This window comes from Myodes glareolus, chromosome 14 (genome assembly GCF_982192425.1).
Source record: "Myodes glareolus chromosome 14, mMyoGla1.1, whole genome shotgun sequence".
In the NCBI taxonomy this organism is placed as follows: domain Eukaryota; kingdom Metazoa; phylum Chordata; class Mammalia; order Rodentia; family Cricetidae; genus Myodes; species Myodes glareolus.
The window spans coordinates 12,955,060-12,969,444 of record NC_142039.1 but is presented as its reverse complement, the minus strand read 5'-3'; the positions used below and the strand labels follow the sequence as shown (position 1 = coordinate 12,969,444).

General features: G+C 42.0%; 1 protein-coding gene across 1 annotated transcript in view; it reads left to right on the top strand.

Moving 5' to 3' along the window:
• Positions 1–3,832: 3,832 nt before the first annotated feature.
• Positions 3,833–14,385, top strand: part of Tmem236 (transmembrane protein 236) — a 44,437-nt gene continuing 33,884 nt past the window's right edge. Inside the window, exon 1 of the mRNA XM_048461154.3 lies at positions 3,833–4,180. Within this exon, the coding sequence (XP_048317111.3) occupies positions 3,924–4,180 (257 nt within the window). The 5' untranslated portion in view covers positions 3,833–3,923. The remainder of the gene's footprint in view (positions 4,181–14,385) is intronic.

Sequence of the window (14,385 nt, the reverse complement as noted above, 5' to 3'; positions counted from 1 at the left end):
AGTGCTGAGAATCAAACCTGAATTCTCCAAAGAGCAAGTAACTGTTGGGCCATCTTCCAGCCCGATTGCAAGAATTTTAAAATACATTTGCTTAGTCTAAAATGATCTTCTAATCTCCTAGGTCCTTGAAATATTTCAGTGATGGCAACAGTAATGAAATGAGTTTAAAGAAAAAGTTTTTCTTACCCTACTCTCCCCAATTTCCCGGGCACAGCACTGCTAATCTGATGGGTGTCCTTCTGAGCTTGAAGTTTATGCGACGATCTATAACGACAATGTTTTAAAGCAAAAACGAAGTTATTTCACTGAGAGTGTAAATCATATCTTCTGCATCTTGATTCTCCCTTCTCCTCTTCAGCTCTTTTTGTAGAACATGAATACTTAACAACAGCTTTCAATGGGGGAAGGCTTTTCAGTTCCCCCGTGCAGAGAAAATGGTCCAGCGATAAGTAAATATTTCTTTGAGTCAAAAGGGAGAGTGGAAGAGGTCCTCACTCAGCTTTGAGGACAGTCCTCTGCTTTCTACACTTTTCCCAGTCATGCTTTCGGAGTCGTCAGCTTTTGCACGTCTGGACATATTTATCCCTTGCACCTAAACCTCACTTCTTTTTCTTAATATTTACAGTAAACATCATGTGTGTGTTTGTGTGAGTGCATGTGCATGTGGACATATATGCAAAGTACAATGGCTCCCTGTTGTATGGACAGTTGAGGCATCCCTAGAGTGGATGTTACCTGGTATGCTTGCTTCTTCTTAGTCTTAGTCATTTCCCTCTCTGGACTAACATCATCCTCCTACTGAGTCTTCTGTCACCTCTGCATCGGGCTTCTGCTTATTTATTCATTTATCACATAGCTACTGTCTTAGTTAATTTTTCTGTTGCTGTGAGAAAATACTCTGGCCAAAGCAACTTAAGGGAGAAAAGGCTTATTTTGGCTCATAAATTAAGGGTATGGTCCATCATAGAGGGAAAGTCATGGCAGAAGCAGCTTGGGACAGCTGTCACATTCCGGTCACAATCAGGAAGCAGAAAGAGATTATTGTGATCAACTGGCTTTCTCCTTTGTGTTTAGTCCGGCACCCTAGATGGAGCTGCACACAACAGGCAAGTCTTCCCACCTCGTTTAGCCTAATTGAGATAATTTATTTGTCTTCATTAGGATTTCTATTGCTGTGACGAGACACCATGACCACAGCAACTCTTATAAAGAAAGGCATTTTTGGGGGGCTGACTTGTAGTTTCAGAGGCTTAGTCCATTATCGTCATGGCTGGAAGCATTGTGATGCACAGGCAGACATGATGCTGGAGAAGGAGCCAAGAACTCTATATCTGCATCAGAGGAAACAGGAAGAACGAGAAAGCCTAAAGACTTGGTCATTTGAAATTCTAAAGTCCACCCTCAGTGACACATTTCCTCCACAAAGGCCACACTTAATCCAACAACAGGTTTGGTTTTGGTTTTTTTCAATTTGAACTTAAGACAAACTGGGTCACCTGGGAAGAAGGGAGCCTCAACTCCGAAAATACTTTCATCAGGTTTGCTTCTCGGGGCTGAGACATTGCATGGCTTCCAGGGACTGACCTGACTGGGACAGCAAGGGAAGGAAACAATGATGGACACGTGGACTCAAGGACACAGAGGGCTGGGATCTCTGAAGGAGAAGCCACAGCATGTTTAGTATACACAGTTGAACAGGAAGACAGGGTTGTGGCATCCGGCTGAATAGGGGCAGGAGCAGTCTCTTTAGGGGAGCTGTCTTTAGGCTGTAAACATCAGGGTGGGTCCTGGAGGGAAGGCTATGGTGGACATTCTCCGCACACACTCTCAGCCTCCACACATGGACCAGATGTGCTTAGTCACCCTCTGAGCCTCGTGCTGTGGGGAAGACTTTGTATTTGCCCATGGTCCTTGACATGACCATGCCAATGACATGTTCACTCAGGCCTTTACACACTCAGGGGCTTCCTCTACTCTTCACAGGTAGACAAGTTCATTGGGGGCATTTTCTTGTTTCATGATGGGGGGGGGTCAGGCTCACTGTACCCTGGGGCAAGTGGTCTTGGGAACCCTACGAAAGAGTAGCTGAGTATGAACCTGGAGCCCAAGCCAATAAGTGGCACTCCTCCATGGCCCCTGCTTCGGGTCCTTCTTCCAGGCTGCTGGCCTGGCGTCCTTTCCCTGACTTCCCTCAGATGGATTATATGGTGTAAGATGAGAAACTCCTTCCCACAAGTTGGTTTTGTTAGTGTTTTATCAAAGCAGCAGAAACAAACTAGGTCACTCGCCATGTTTCTCAGTTCACGTTCCTGAGGGAAAGAATCTGATGAGCTGAGCGGACTTCAGGTCTTAGGTAGATTGCTGAATGTTCCATGGTTCAGTGCCCTTTGTCCAGGCAGATAGGACTGGAGAAGGGTGGAGTTGGACACCATGACTCTTCCCATCCCTGATCTGTTCAGCATCTTCTAGAAGGATTTACTGTGCATTTGTATCATCTCCCACAGGGACTGCAGTGATTTATTTGCATGCATTAAATATTCAGTGGATATCAATATAGTCAACACTTATTCCCATGGTATTGGGCACTCGGTGGGCAGAGAGCAAGAATGACAGCTGAAGACATGGCTCAGTGGTTAGAAATACTGCTCTTACAGAGAACTCTAGTTCAGCTCCAGAGAGAGAGAGAGAGAGAGAGAGAAAGAGAGAAAGAGAGAGAGAGAAAAAAAAGTTAAAAAGAAAACACACAATTTTTTTGTAATAAATTCTTTCCATGTCACTGCTCCACACTTATGGGATATTTATTTCTGTCGGGACTCAGTGGAGTATTCTAATGTCACCTTCTGCTAACCCCTGCTCTGCACTGCCGGCTCTTGCTGACCATTGCAGCTCCCTCGGTGGTTTTCTGTCTGAAGTGTCACCAACATCCCTCCCTCATCTTAGTCGTCCTTTATCTTCCCTTCCCTTTCCCATGGCCCAAAGACCACGCTGTCCCCTGCTTTAGCTTTATTGTATCGTGTAGCTTACACCTTTGGCCTTTGCTCTCTGATGTTGTTCATAGGTTTCTTCTCTTTATTGGACTCTGAACACTTTGAGAACGGACAGCCCTGTTGCTCATCACCACCCCATAATACCAAGTACAATGATCATCCTGGAGCCTCCAGTAAATTTTATGCTTCACGGATGGATATGCATTTTACATATTGCGTGTGATTTTTAGGCAACATACAGACTTCCGAATGCAGAAATCCTGATAACAGGTTTCTAGCGATATCACGGCAGTTTCCTGACCAGTGAATGAAGAACGGGGTAAATTTGTGTTGCGCACCCATCAGCATTCAATAATGAATGGAGATAATGTCAGGTGGGATTCAGGTTAGGACGCTGGGAAACTGAATCCAAACTCCCTTTCTCAGAACTTTGAAGAATTATAAAGAGTCGTTTTGAAGATGAAGACTTAGGAATTTGAGTACCTCTCTGATGAATTTATTTATATATAAAAACGGGACTGAAAACATAGATGTAATCTTGTAACTGAGAGCTCTTTTTTTCAACTTTAGAATTGCATTATTTTAATGGTTCTAACTAATAAGGGTTAACTATTATATAGATGATATGCCAAAATTACCTGTAAACATTACATTAAAAAAGCAAACAACAAAATCCTCCATTTTTACCAGCTCTTCTGACTTCTAATAGGAGATGTGTAAATACATTCAGTCGTCACTTCCACAGTGGTTCTGTTTCTTTAAGAGACTATGGTTGTTAAGTCAAAAGATCATTGAAGCATATGAGGGTCAATAAAAGAATAAAACCACTGGTTAGTGATTCGAGTACAAGGAACTTGATCCCAGTGTGTGTTCATATGCTGCTCAGAGTCAACAGAGGAGCGCCAGATCCTTGGCTGCTTGCTGCCGCTCTTCAGGATGGTTTCTGGCAGAATAATTAAGCTGGTGTTTTTTGAGCTTCTTGAGTTTGCTGCCTTCTCCGTTCCTACCCTTGTGATGATGGAACAGTTTGCTGCTTCATATCAAAACACAATGAACAGAGCTGACAGGGCGCACTATTGGCTCATTGTTTCCTGCTCCATCGCCTATGTGGCTGCAGTGAGTCTCTTGATCTGGGTTCCGATAAAAGTTATCTTATTTAAGAAGCGGCATCTTTACAAAAAAATTGTAGGATGGTAAGTAAAAGAGCTCATTAGCAGGGAGTCTCTGCCATGTTTTTAATCCTTGAATGTGATGTGTTCATGTGTGCCAAGCATATGAACTTAGCACTAATGTGTGTTAGATTAATGATGACATTGCACTCACCTTCTTTAAAATGTATTGATGTTGTGGTATCGTTTATATCTTCTATATACATATATTGATATTATGCTATTGCTACATTTTCTATGGTCATTTTTTTTCTGAATAACAAATTGCAAGGTATGTTGGTTTGAATGTTGCCAGTACTTTCTCAGTGCACTGAACTGTACAAAGTCTCCAGAGTTGCCCTACAGACATCATGATCAGAAGGTTAGCAGGCAGAATTTCACTTTTGTGTCAAACTGAAAGTAACATCTCCTTCTAAGAGTTTACATCGCACTTCGTGGGTCTAAGGCACAATTTGGCCCATCATTAACTGAGATGTTTTAGGAACTTGATTACTAAGATTTTTTTTTTTTTAAAAAAAGAATGCTTAAAGTGTTGCTAAGCCATATTAACCCTTGTAGGGAGAGAATATGTCTGTGGTAATACAGAAGTACCTTAGATAAAGAGTTGATGTTGCTAGGTTCAGTTGCCAGGTCAGGAGGCTGAAGGCGCACGATCAAGGGGTTCTAGGTCAGGGTGGGCTACATAACAAGACCCGACTCTCGAGAGAAAGAACACAACAACAACAAAGTCGCCTTACTTGGCGTTGGCTGTCAGTTTTGACTGTTGAGCCTGAGAGCAGTCCCTCTCCTTATTGCATTTCTCCTTGTAGATCTTCAGATCTGATTTCTCACTCATCTGGGAATTCTTTATTTTCTCTGATAAGTTAAATTCTCTTTGTTACTTTGTTGCTGACCCTTGACTTTACAGGTGGGCAGTGTAGAGAGAATTTGAGGAAGGAAGAGCTGAGTGTTGTGATATAATTCCGGGCAGCAATGTAAAAGCCTTACATGGAAGGATGCTGACACAGAGAGCCGAGTTAACCAAGGGCCTCTTAGGTACGGACACTGGATGTGGCTCCCTGAACCTCGCCAGGACACCTCCTGTTCCCACAGGGCTAGGCTTCTCAGACCGAAATCGTTTTGTGGTTGGCATTGCTTTTGTCAGTGAAAAGCAGAGACTTTCCAACTTTAGCGGGGGCCTCAGGTTCACAAACGGAATGTCTTAGAGGTGGACCATACACCCCAATTTCCTTGAACTGTCCAAGACTGTTAGATGAGCAAAGGATTTTGAGGCCATGGTGGCAATTCCCAATGCCAGTGAGAGTGAAGTAGGACAGTCGCCCACGGCAGGGCCTCTGTCCCCAAGACTCTTAGCTTTGATGGCTTGTTTGGACCTTGGCTCATTTCTCTAGCACCTTATGCTCTTAATGTCATTCAGATGCCCAACTTTCACATATAATTTATTATCAATATAGTGAGTATTAAGCTATAATTCCTTTTTCACAGATCCTGTTGTGTTGAGGATGTTATACATAGACTTTTATTTCTTAATTCTGTGCCACCTCATACAAGTATTTTGCCTCAAAAGATATTTTTAATGAATGTACCAGTATTCCCAAAACAAAACTGATACTCAGAAAAACTTTGCAGCTTTCCCAAAGCCAGTCTAGTAAGTGATAGAACTGAATATTAGACATTGGCCTATCTCAGTCCGTGCCTGATATTCCAACCACTATTGTAGACTATCTCTGATGAACTTGGGTCTCTAGGGCAATTGAGATTGAGGAGAAGTCTTTTGCTCCTAGTGTTCAATGCATGTTGCATTCTCACCCCTTTTTGCTGTCTGCTCCAACTTCATGTTACACGTCTGTCCCGAGTAGTCCATACATCAAAGGGTCTTGGTTTGTTGCCACAGCTTCATCTCTCAGTGATCTCTTCTGGGGAATCCTTTCCCTGTCTTTAGTTTCTATTTGTGGGTGAGGCTGGCCCCGGGTGCTTGTAAATGGCTTTACATAGATATCAGTTTATCTGTAATTTCGGTGAACTCTGCAACTGTTTCCTCATGGGCTCATTCATGCACTCTATCTAGTGGTGAACTCTTAGGGCCATTAAAGAAAAGAAACAGCTCACGAAAGAAACTTGTAGGCATTTTATATACTCAGCAAAGCTAAATTTAGACTTTATGGCATCTCAGTGAAGCTAGGTGCTGCTCTCCTCGTGTTCTATCTGGAGAAACAGAAACTTAAAGTGATAGCTTTGTTAAGAGATTCAGCTGCCTTGAAGTGGGTCTGGGATCTGCAAGCCCAGAGTTGTTAAATTCTGTGCAAGTTCTTCTGTTTTCAGAAATTTTTTTCTTTCTTCCTTTTGATTTTGAAGGCCAACCATGGCTTACTTAAATGGCATTAGAATATATTTCTCCAAAAGATGTACATTTCATTAGTACTAATAACATGATTTCCAATGATATTTTGTCATTTGAACACATGAGAGGCAGCATAGTGATACCATTCTAACCTCAAAGCTGTTTTTGTATTTATACACGTGCAATCATATACAGGGCATTAAACCTTAGTTGCTACATGAAGATGAAGGTAGTTTTAGCCATGTGTTGGTGGCACAGGCCTTTAATCCCAGCACTGGGAGGCAGAGGCAGGTGAATCTCTGAGAATTCAAGACCAGCCTGGTCTACAACAGCTAGTTCCAGGACAGGCTCCAAAGCTACTCAGTCTCAAAAAAGAAAAAAAAATAGTTTTACAAAACAGTAGAGGGGATCACAAACATTATTGTTTTAATTTATTATTTATTGTGTAATGTAGGACCCATCTATGACAAGCTCAATAGAGGCCTGGGTCTCAGTAGTTTTCCCTAGGGTAATACCTGATTGCAAGAAAGACCATAAACTGAGACTACCCAGGCACCACCCAGAAACAGACTGTCCAAAGGAAAGTCCTAATGTTCCAATCATTGTAGACAGCATCACCTGCCAGCACACACCCATCACTTTTCACCAGGACACCCCTAGACAAATGCCAGCCAATCAGGATTGAACTCATCACCCCAAACCCTGGTAATGTAATTTTTCTGGTTTTTGCCTTTAAATAGTGCTCTCTAGAAGGGTGGGGTACCTCCTCTTGCTGCTGCACTGAGGTTCCTGCCAGCTTGCAGTTATGTGCATGATAATAAACCTTGCTTTTGCATATAGGTGAGTCAGTCTCCCTGGTGGTCTTTTGGGGTCCCCACAGACTGGGCGCAATAACTTTTGAGTAACAATGAGATAGTTGTTCATATAAAGTTTCACAAATCCTTAAATTCATAGGTTTGATATTGATGAGACTATTTGAGAAAAATCCCCCAAAGGCCTATGAACCCTATAAAACTGGTCATCAGAGAGAGGGACCAGAGCACTGATAAGAATCTGTCCAAAGGACATGGCTAAGAAAGCAGACATGGACTCAAATCTCAGCTTTGACATTGTCTTATGTGAGTTATTTATATTCTCTGAGCTTTAATTTTCTCAAGAGCCAAACAGGGACACTCTTAGTTTCCATTTGGGGGATTAAAAAAAAGACAAAAAAACAACGTAAGATTGTGCATCTAAAATTGCTATTTCAGTGCCTCAAAGCACTATGGACATCAGTGTTAATGACTCCACTGAACTGGTTACTTCCAGTTAAATTGTGAACTTGTTTAATCCATAGAGTAATCATGAGAAATGGATGACGTTGTGATAAAGCTGAAGGAAAGTAGATGCTGTCTGTGGTACTCCTAGAATCTGAGGAATTTTGTAGGATCTCTTTTGTCATTTGAGCATGAGAACCCATACCGTGATTCTCTCAAAAGCAACTTTTGCCTTTACACAAGTGCTTTGAGTTTCCCTTTCTCTGTGACCTACTACTGGACGATGCTGTGAGTTGACCAGGTGGCTATAAATCTTTCATAAAGAGGAAGTGAGTCACAGACCTGAGGACTTACACTAAGTCAACAGCAGAGACTGAACTTTCACTTGTGCGAAACACTTCCTCATTCTTTCAGAATCATTGTTCCTTTCTTTACTGCCTGTTGTCATTCATATGGATTAGGGAGAAGCTGGGTGGAATAGAGAAAAGCATATAAGTAAATACCCAAGTGTGTCTGCCAATCGGTAAGAGAGATCCCATCCTGGGCGGATCAGAAGGCTCAACGGGACAGGGCAGCTCTGGAGGAGAGGTGGAAATTCCCAGATTGCCTCAGGACCCAGAGCTGTGCTTCAGGGATTCCTCCTACTCCTCTTCACAAGAGAATTCTTTCAGACTATGATGTACCAGGAGTCTGCGGGGTCGCAAAGTTTCAAAGGCCATACTTTGAATGACATTTTAGTTTGCTGCGATTTTGCTGTCGCTTTTTTAGGTAATGAGAATGGTAGTGGTGGTCGGGTGTCATCATAGTAAAACAGGAACAAATACTTGATCACTTCCTACGTGCCATGTGTACTTCCGGACATGTTATCTACCTCTGTTCAGTCAACTCCCTAAACTTGATCCTTAACAAGCATAGCTCCCCTCTTATAAACGAGGAAACTGAGTCACAGCAGTTAACAGGTCATACAAACAAGAGATGCAAGAATATCCCTTGGATGACTGTCTGCAGAGTCCGCTGGAAAGACACACAACACAGCACCTGCAGCTTTTGTGCTGTACTGCACAGACTGGCTAACCAGCAGGGAATGCAGCCCACTGTTTTCAGTAGGGTATCAGTAACCATTGTGTTATTATTTTTGTTGTTATTATTATTGTTTATGATTATGATGATGCCTTTGAGGTAGGACCTCATGTAGCACAGAAGCACTTCAAACTTGGTGTGTAGCTGAATTCTCGAACCTCTTGCCTCCACCTCCCAAGTGCTTGGATCGTAGGAATGCACACCCACTCCCAGTTTTGTGCAGGGCTGGGGATCCAAACCAGGACCTTTTGCACACTAGACAAGCAGCCTGCCAACACAGCCGCATCCACACCTTCATACCAGTACTGGTGCCTTAGAGTAATTTTCTTTACCAGTGCTCCCACGTGGCGGCCACTTTCCTCTCTATGAAGAATCAGTGACTTTATCATTCGGGTCTGTATTTCCTTCTTTACTCTATCCCATAAGTCAGCAAGAGTCACTCTTTTGGCCTTTACCCACCATCATAGTCCAGCATTTCTTCTCCTGTGGACCAGCTCCCTGTTCCCTGTGACTGTTTAGGTCACCCCAGTTGGACTTTCATTTCCAGTCCCACCAAGGGTTCGAATTTTTGTCATGGTTATATATTCAGATACAGTCTCAGGCCATTGTCCTGAGTTTGTTTAAGGAAACACAAAGAACATTTTGTTAGTTATGGCTAGGGTCCTAAAATCTGTTCATCCCTCAATCTTGTCAAGTCCTTTTTAATATCATAGTGCAGTCACGTATGTTTAAAGATGGAATGCCTTCTGAGAAATGGGTTTCTTGATGCTCCAAGGAGTAAGTGCTTGAGTCCTCTACACATACTGTGTACTGTTGAGGGTATTCTTATTTGTTTGGAGTACTGAGGATCAAACCCAAGGCCTTCTGCATGCTAGACTGGCTAGTCCTCTATCACCGAACTACACCCCAGTTTATTATTTGATTTTTATACTTGAGGCTTAGAATTCATTATATCCCTGCATCCATCTCCAAAGTGCTAGAATTAGGGGTATATACCACTTTGTCGAGATAAAGGGAGTTTTTTTTAATTGAAATATTTAAGTATATTTTCTTTTCAATTCTGACATAATAATGATACCCATTTGGGAGGCACATTGAGGCGTTTCAATACATGTATTTGATGTATAAAGATCAGGTTAGGGTTACTAGCATATATATGTATATGTCTTTAGATGTCTTCAACTTTACACTGGAAATATTCATTTTCTCTTGTATATGAAATACTCAGCTAATGTTAACTGTGCCATCCAATTTTTATTCTTCCTATCAGTCTGCACCCCTGTACCCCTTCACCATCCTTGCTCCATAAATTCCATCTCTGTACTCCTCCTGCCACGCCTAGAAACTTGTTTAATGAGTAACAGTACAATATAAAACAACAATAAAAGTTTTGGATAGTAAATGCAGAGGCCACTACCACGCTTATCATCATTTTGGTATTATATACTGTACACAGATTGTATGTGATCTATTTTATGATTGGCATCACAATACATATAGTATATATCACCAAAAATGTGTGAGTAAATCCTTGTTCTAGGACTATAATCTAGCTATGATCTCACCAGGTGAGAGGAGTTTTTTCACTCCATTGTCATATTTTGAGATTACTGTTATATATGTCACACATTGTCTGCATCCTTACTTTGTGGCCTGTGGCTGCATTCCTCTTGAAGAAAGGTTTCTGAACATCAGCTTTGCCCCTTAAAAATCAACTTGGTGACTGGAAGAAATATGAGAACTCAGTGTGTAAGCTGTTTCTTACAAGATAGATAAACAGTCTACCTCCCCTGACCCTTTAAAACAGGGAGCTTAGTATGTTCTGTGGTTCTAATTACCAGGATTGTCTTCAGTCCTGGTATTTATCAGACAAAGCCTGCCACCATGTTACTTCCCTCCTGATTCACTTTCAAGACTTTGTCTGGCCATGACCAGGATATCTGCCATCGTTCCCCAACACCCCCTCTCTATGTTCCTTAAGCTTATGATCCATTGTCAAAAATATAAGTTGTCATTTCGTGATTTGTCTCCAGGGCAACTTCTACGAGCACACTGTATCTATCTGTCCCAACATTTTTCAGACACGTGAAGGTTGTCATGTCACCCCACTGTCCTCAGATGTGACCCTAGCTAGCCAAATTCAGTTTGCAGAATTCCTACAGTCCTTCTCACCCCATAGTTCCTAGACTTTGTACAGTTTTGGAAGTCTCCTTGGGATGCTGGCTGGCTTTCTAATGACTGGATATCATATCTCGATGTACTTTTTGATGCAAATGCTGACTTCAACCATGAGTTCAATACCATTGACTTCATCTGTAGTCATACCACTAGCTTTATAACTAAGGGTTTAGTCAATTGAAACTTCAAGAAGACTTGCTTCAGAGTAGAGACTTCTAAAAGACTAACTTCACAGCAACTACAACGTATATGCAGAGGACCTAATGTAGACTCATGCAGAATCTGTCATTGTCAATTCAATCTTTGTGGGCCCTATAAGCCCTGCTTTATTAATTTCTGTGGGTCACATTCTTGTGGTGTCCTCTACCCCTCTGGATCCTATAATCCTACCTCCCCCTTTTTTGATCGGGAGACCTTAAATGACTGCTTTTATTTCCTTAGGGGTTATAGGTCAATTTATGTTGTTTATCTGATTTTGCTAAGTGATATCTATGAAGAAAACTATCCATTTCTTTTAGATTTTCCAATTTTATTGAAGTACAAACTTTTAATGTATCACCTCATGATTCTTTGGATTTTATCAGTGTCTGTTGTTATGTCCCCCAGTTCATTTTTGATTTTGTTAATTTGGAGATCTCTCTCATCTTTTAGTTAGTTTAGATAAGGGTTTGACTATCTTGTTGATTTCCTCAAAGAATCAACTATTTTATTGATTCTTTGTATTGTTTTATTTGTTTCTATTTCAGTTTGACAACTGCTGTCTACTCTTGAGTGTGCTTCTTTTATTCTAGAGCTTTCAGATGTGCTGTTAAGTGGCTAGTATGGCATCTCTGTAGTTTCATTATGAAGGCACTTAGTGTTGTGAACTTTCCTTTTAACACTGCTTTCATTATGTCCCGTATGTTTGGGTGTACTGTGAATTCATTGTCATTGAATCTTAGGAAGTCCTTAATGTTCTTCTTTATTTCTGTCTTTACCCAGCAGTCATTCAGTAGAGAGTTTTTTACTTTTCATGAGTTTGTAGACTTTCTATTGTTTCTGAAATCCAGCTTCAGTCTGGGGTGATTATGGGTCTAGGTACTGATTTCTAGGTCTATTTTTGTTGGATTGGTGTTTGGTTCCTTGGTTTCTGTTTCCCCTCTGGTCTTCTGGCCTGTGTGGCCTGAGGTTAAGCAGAGGGTCTCTGCCTGAGATGCAGAATGGTACATGTCAATGAAAGGGGGGGAGAGGATCCCGGGACTGTGTTTGGGGCGGGGAAGCACTGAGAGTGTAGAGGAGATCTGTAGGCAGGCGTTCTACCTAGAGTCTGATGCCAGGTGTCTTTCTCTATTGCTGTCTATTGTTTTGATTGTTGGGTAGAATTTCTCACTAAACCAGAAATTTGCTATTTTGGCCTAGAATGGCCCTGGGATCCTTTGTCTGTTTCTGCCTCCTGGTGCTGAGCCTCACAGGAACACTGCAGTGCCTGGCTCCTTTACACCTGCACAGCACACGCTTTCTAGTTCCTTCCCCACCCTCTTCAAAAACTATTCTTTATTCTCCACCCTGTCTCCTTCCGTCATGGTGCCTTGCATGCAGCAGGTCTTCAGGGTTGGGTGTGTGTGGCCACAGAGTAGAGAAAAAGCTCACAGTGTAGAGTTTGAGCTGAACTTGGAAAGATGAGGGTAGAAGACATCCCCACAGGTAAGGGCATATAATGTACTGACAGGGAAAGAAGCATGCATGTTTTAAAGGATGGGAGGGGATCAGTGTGTTTTGAAAAAATCTAGCAGAAAGAAAGGAGCCGGGTAGCATCACGGTCATTGGGAATAGGAGATTTGAAGTCAGTACATCTTGGATTAGAACTCAACTTTTACTAGGGGATGACCCGGAATAAATCAACTAAACCTTCAGAATCAGCTTCATTGTCAGTGAGAGGCTTTGTGTGGCGTCTGAGCGACGGGAACACCATGTTTCACCACAGTGTTTGGCATTCAGTAGCAACTTAGAAGAAGGCACAGGAGGGTTCTGTTTGACGGCATTAGGAGCAGATTCAAGGGAGGCTCTGGCAGGAAACTTTGATTTAATGACTTAGGGAAAAGAGAATCTTACAAGTTTCTGAGCAGAGAGTCATTTCCCAAGTAATTATCTGACCTCTCCCCCACCAAGCTTCCTCCATGAGTAATCTCAGGGCAAGAAATTGCTGCACAAACAGGAAGTTTTAACCCATTGTGGCTGAGTTTGTCTTCTAATCATGGGCTCAATTCCTGGGAGAGTCTTCTCATTGTCCATTCAGCGATAGTGGCTGTTGAAGCCATGGAGCTTGTGCTTTTCCAACATGCACCTGTCACCATGTCCACACATTTTCCTTCCCTCCATGCTGCATGTAGAGTGGTATCCTGTTAGTTTAAACATAAAGAGACATTCAAAGATTCGCTGATATCTCTAGCCAAAATTCTCTTATTCTGCAATATTCTAGAATTGCTGGAGCAAAGTATTTAAGCTGCTGATATAGCAGAATTTGCTGTCTCAAAGTTTCAGAGACTTAGGATTCTGCATCCGAACCGTTAGCAAGGCTGCTCCTCCTGAAGAGTCAAAGGGGAGTGTTTCCCATGCCCCTTGGGAAGTACAGAGTGGGGACCAGCCATCTTGCCACTCTCTGATCTTGATTTCCATGCTAACATGGCATTTTCCTGATCTTTTCTCTCTTAGAAGTCCTTCTGTGCTTGTCTGCTTTCAAAAATGTTCCCATAATATTGACTTTTAATCTATCCTGATATGCTATTTTAACTTAATTACTTTAGTAAAAACATTATTTTCAAATAGGTTATATTTTTGAGGGACTAGGAAAAGAATAGGGATTCAGTCATACCTGGGGTAAAAACTTAACCCCACAGCATCCCATCCTCGAACCCTCAAACTTCATATTGTTTCCTTGCAGAAAATGCATTCATTCTAGCATCTCAGAAATTCTTTTTCATTCCAGTATCAATTCTGCAGTCAAGAGCTCATCTAAGCATCATCTCAAAGTGCCCCAACTTACCATCTATGAGCAAGACTTAGGAATAACGGTCCTGGGCCCAAATTTCTTTCTATCAGGGACCCGTGTGAAACAGATGAAAAGTGGTCCGGATCTACTGAGAATGCTTGGTTCTTCTGCAGAAAACCCAAGTTCAATTCCCAGCATCCAGCTTCAGGGGATCTGATGGCCTCTTCTGGCTTTTTCAGGCACCTGCACACACACACACACACACACACACACACACACACACACACACACACACACAAGCAAACACATAACTTCATAAATTAAAAAACCACGAATCTTTACAAAGTAGATTGCTTCCAAAATCTGATGGTGGGACAATAGACATTGTCATTCTTTGACAGATAAA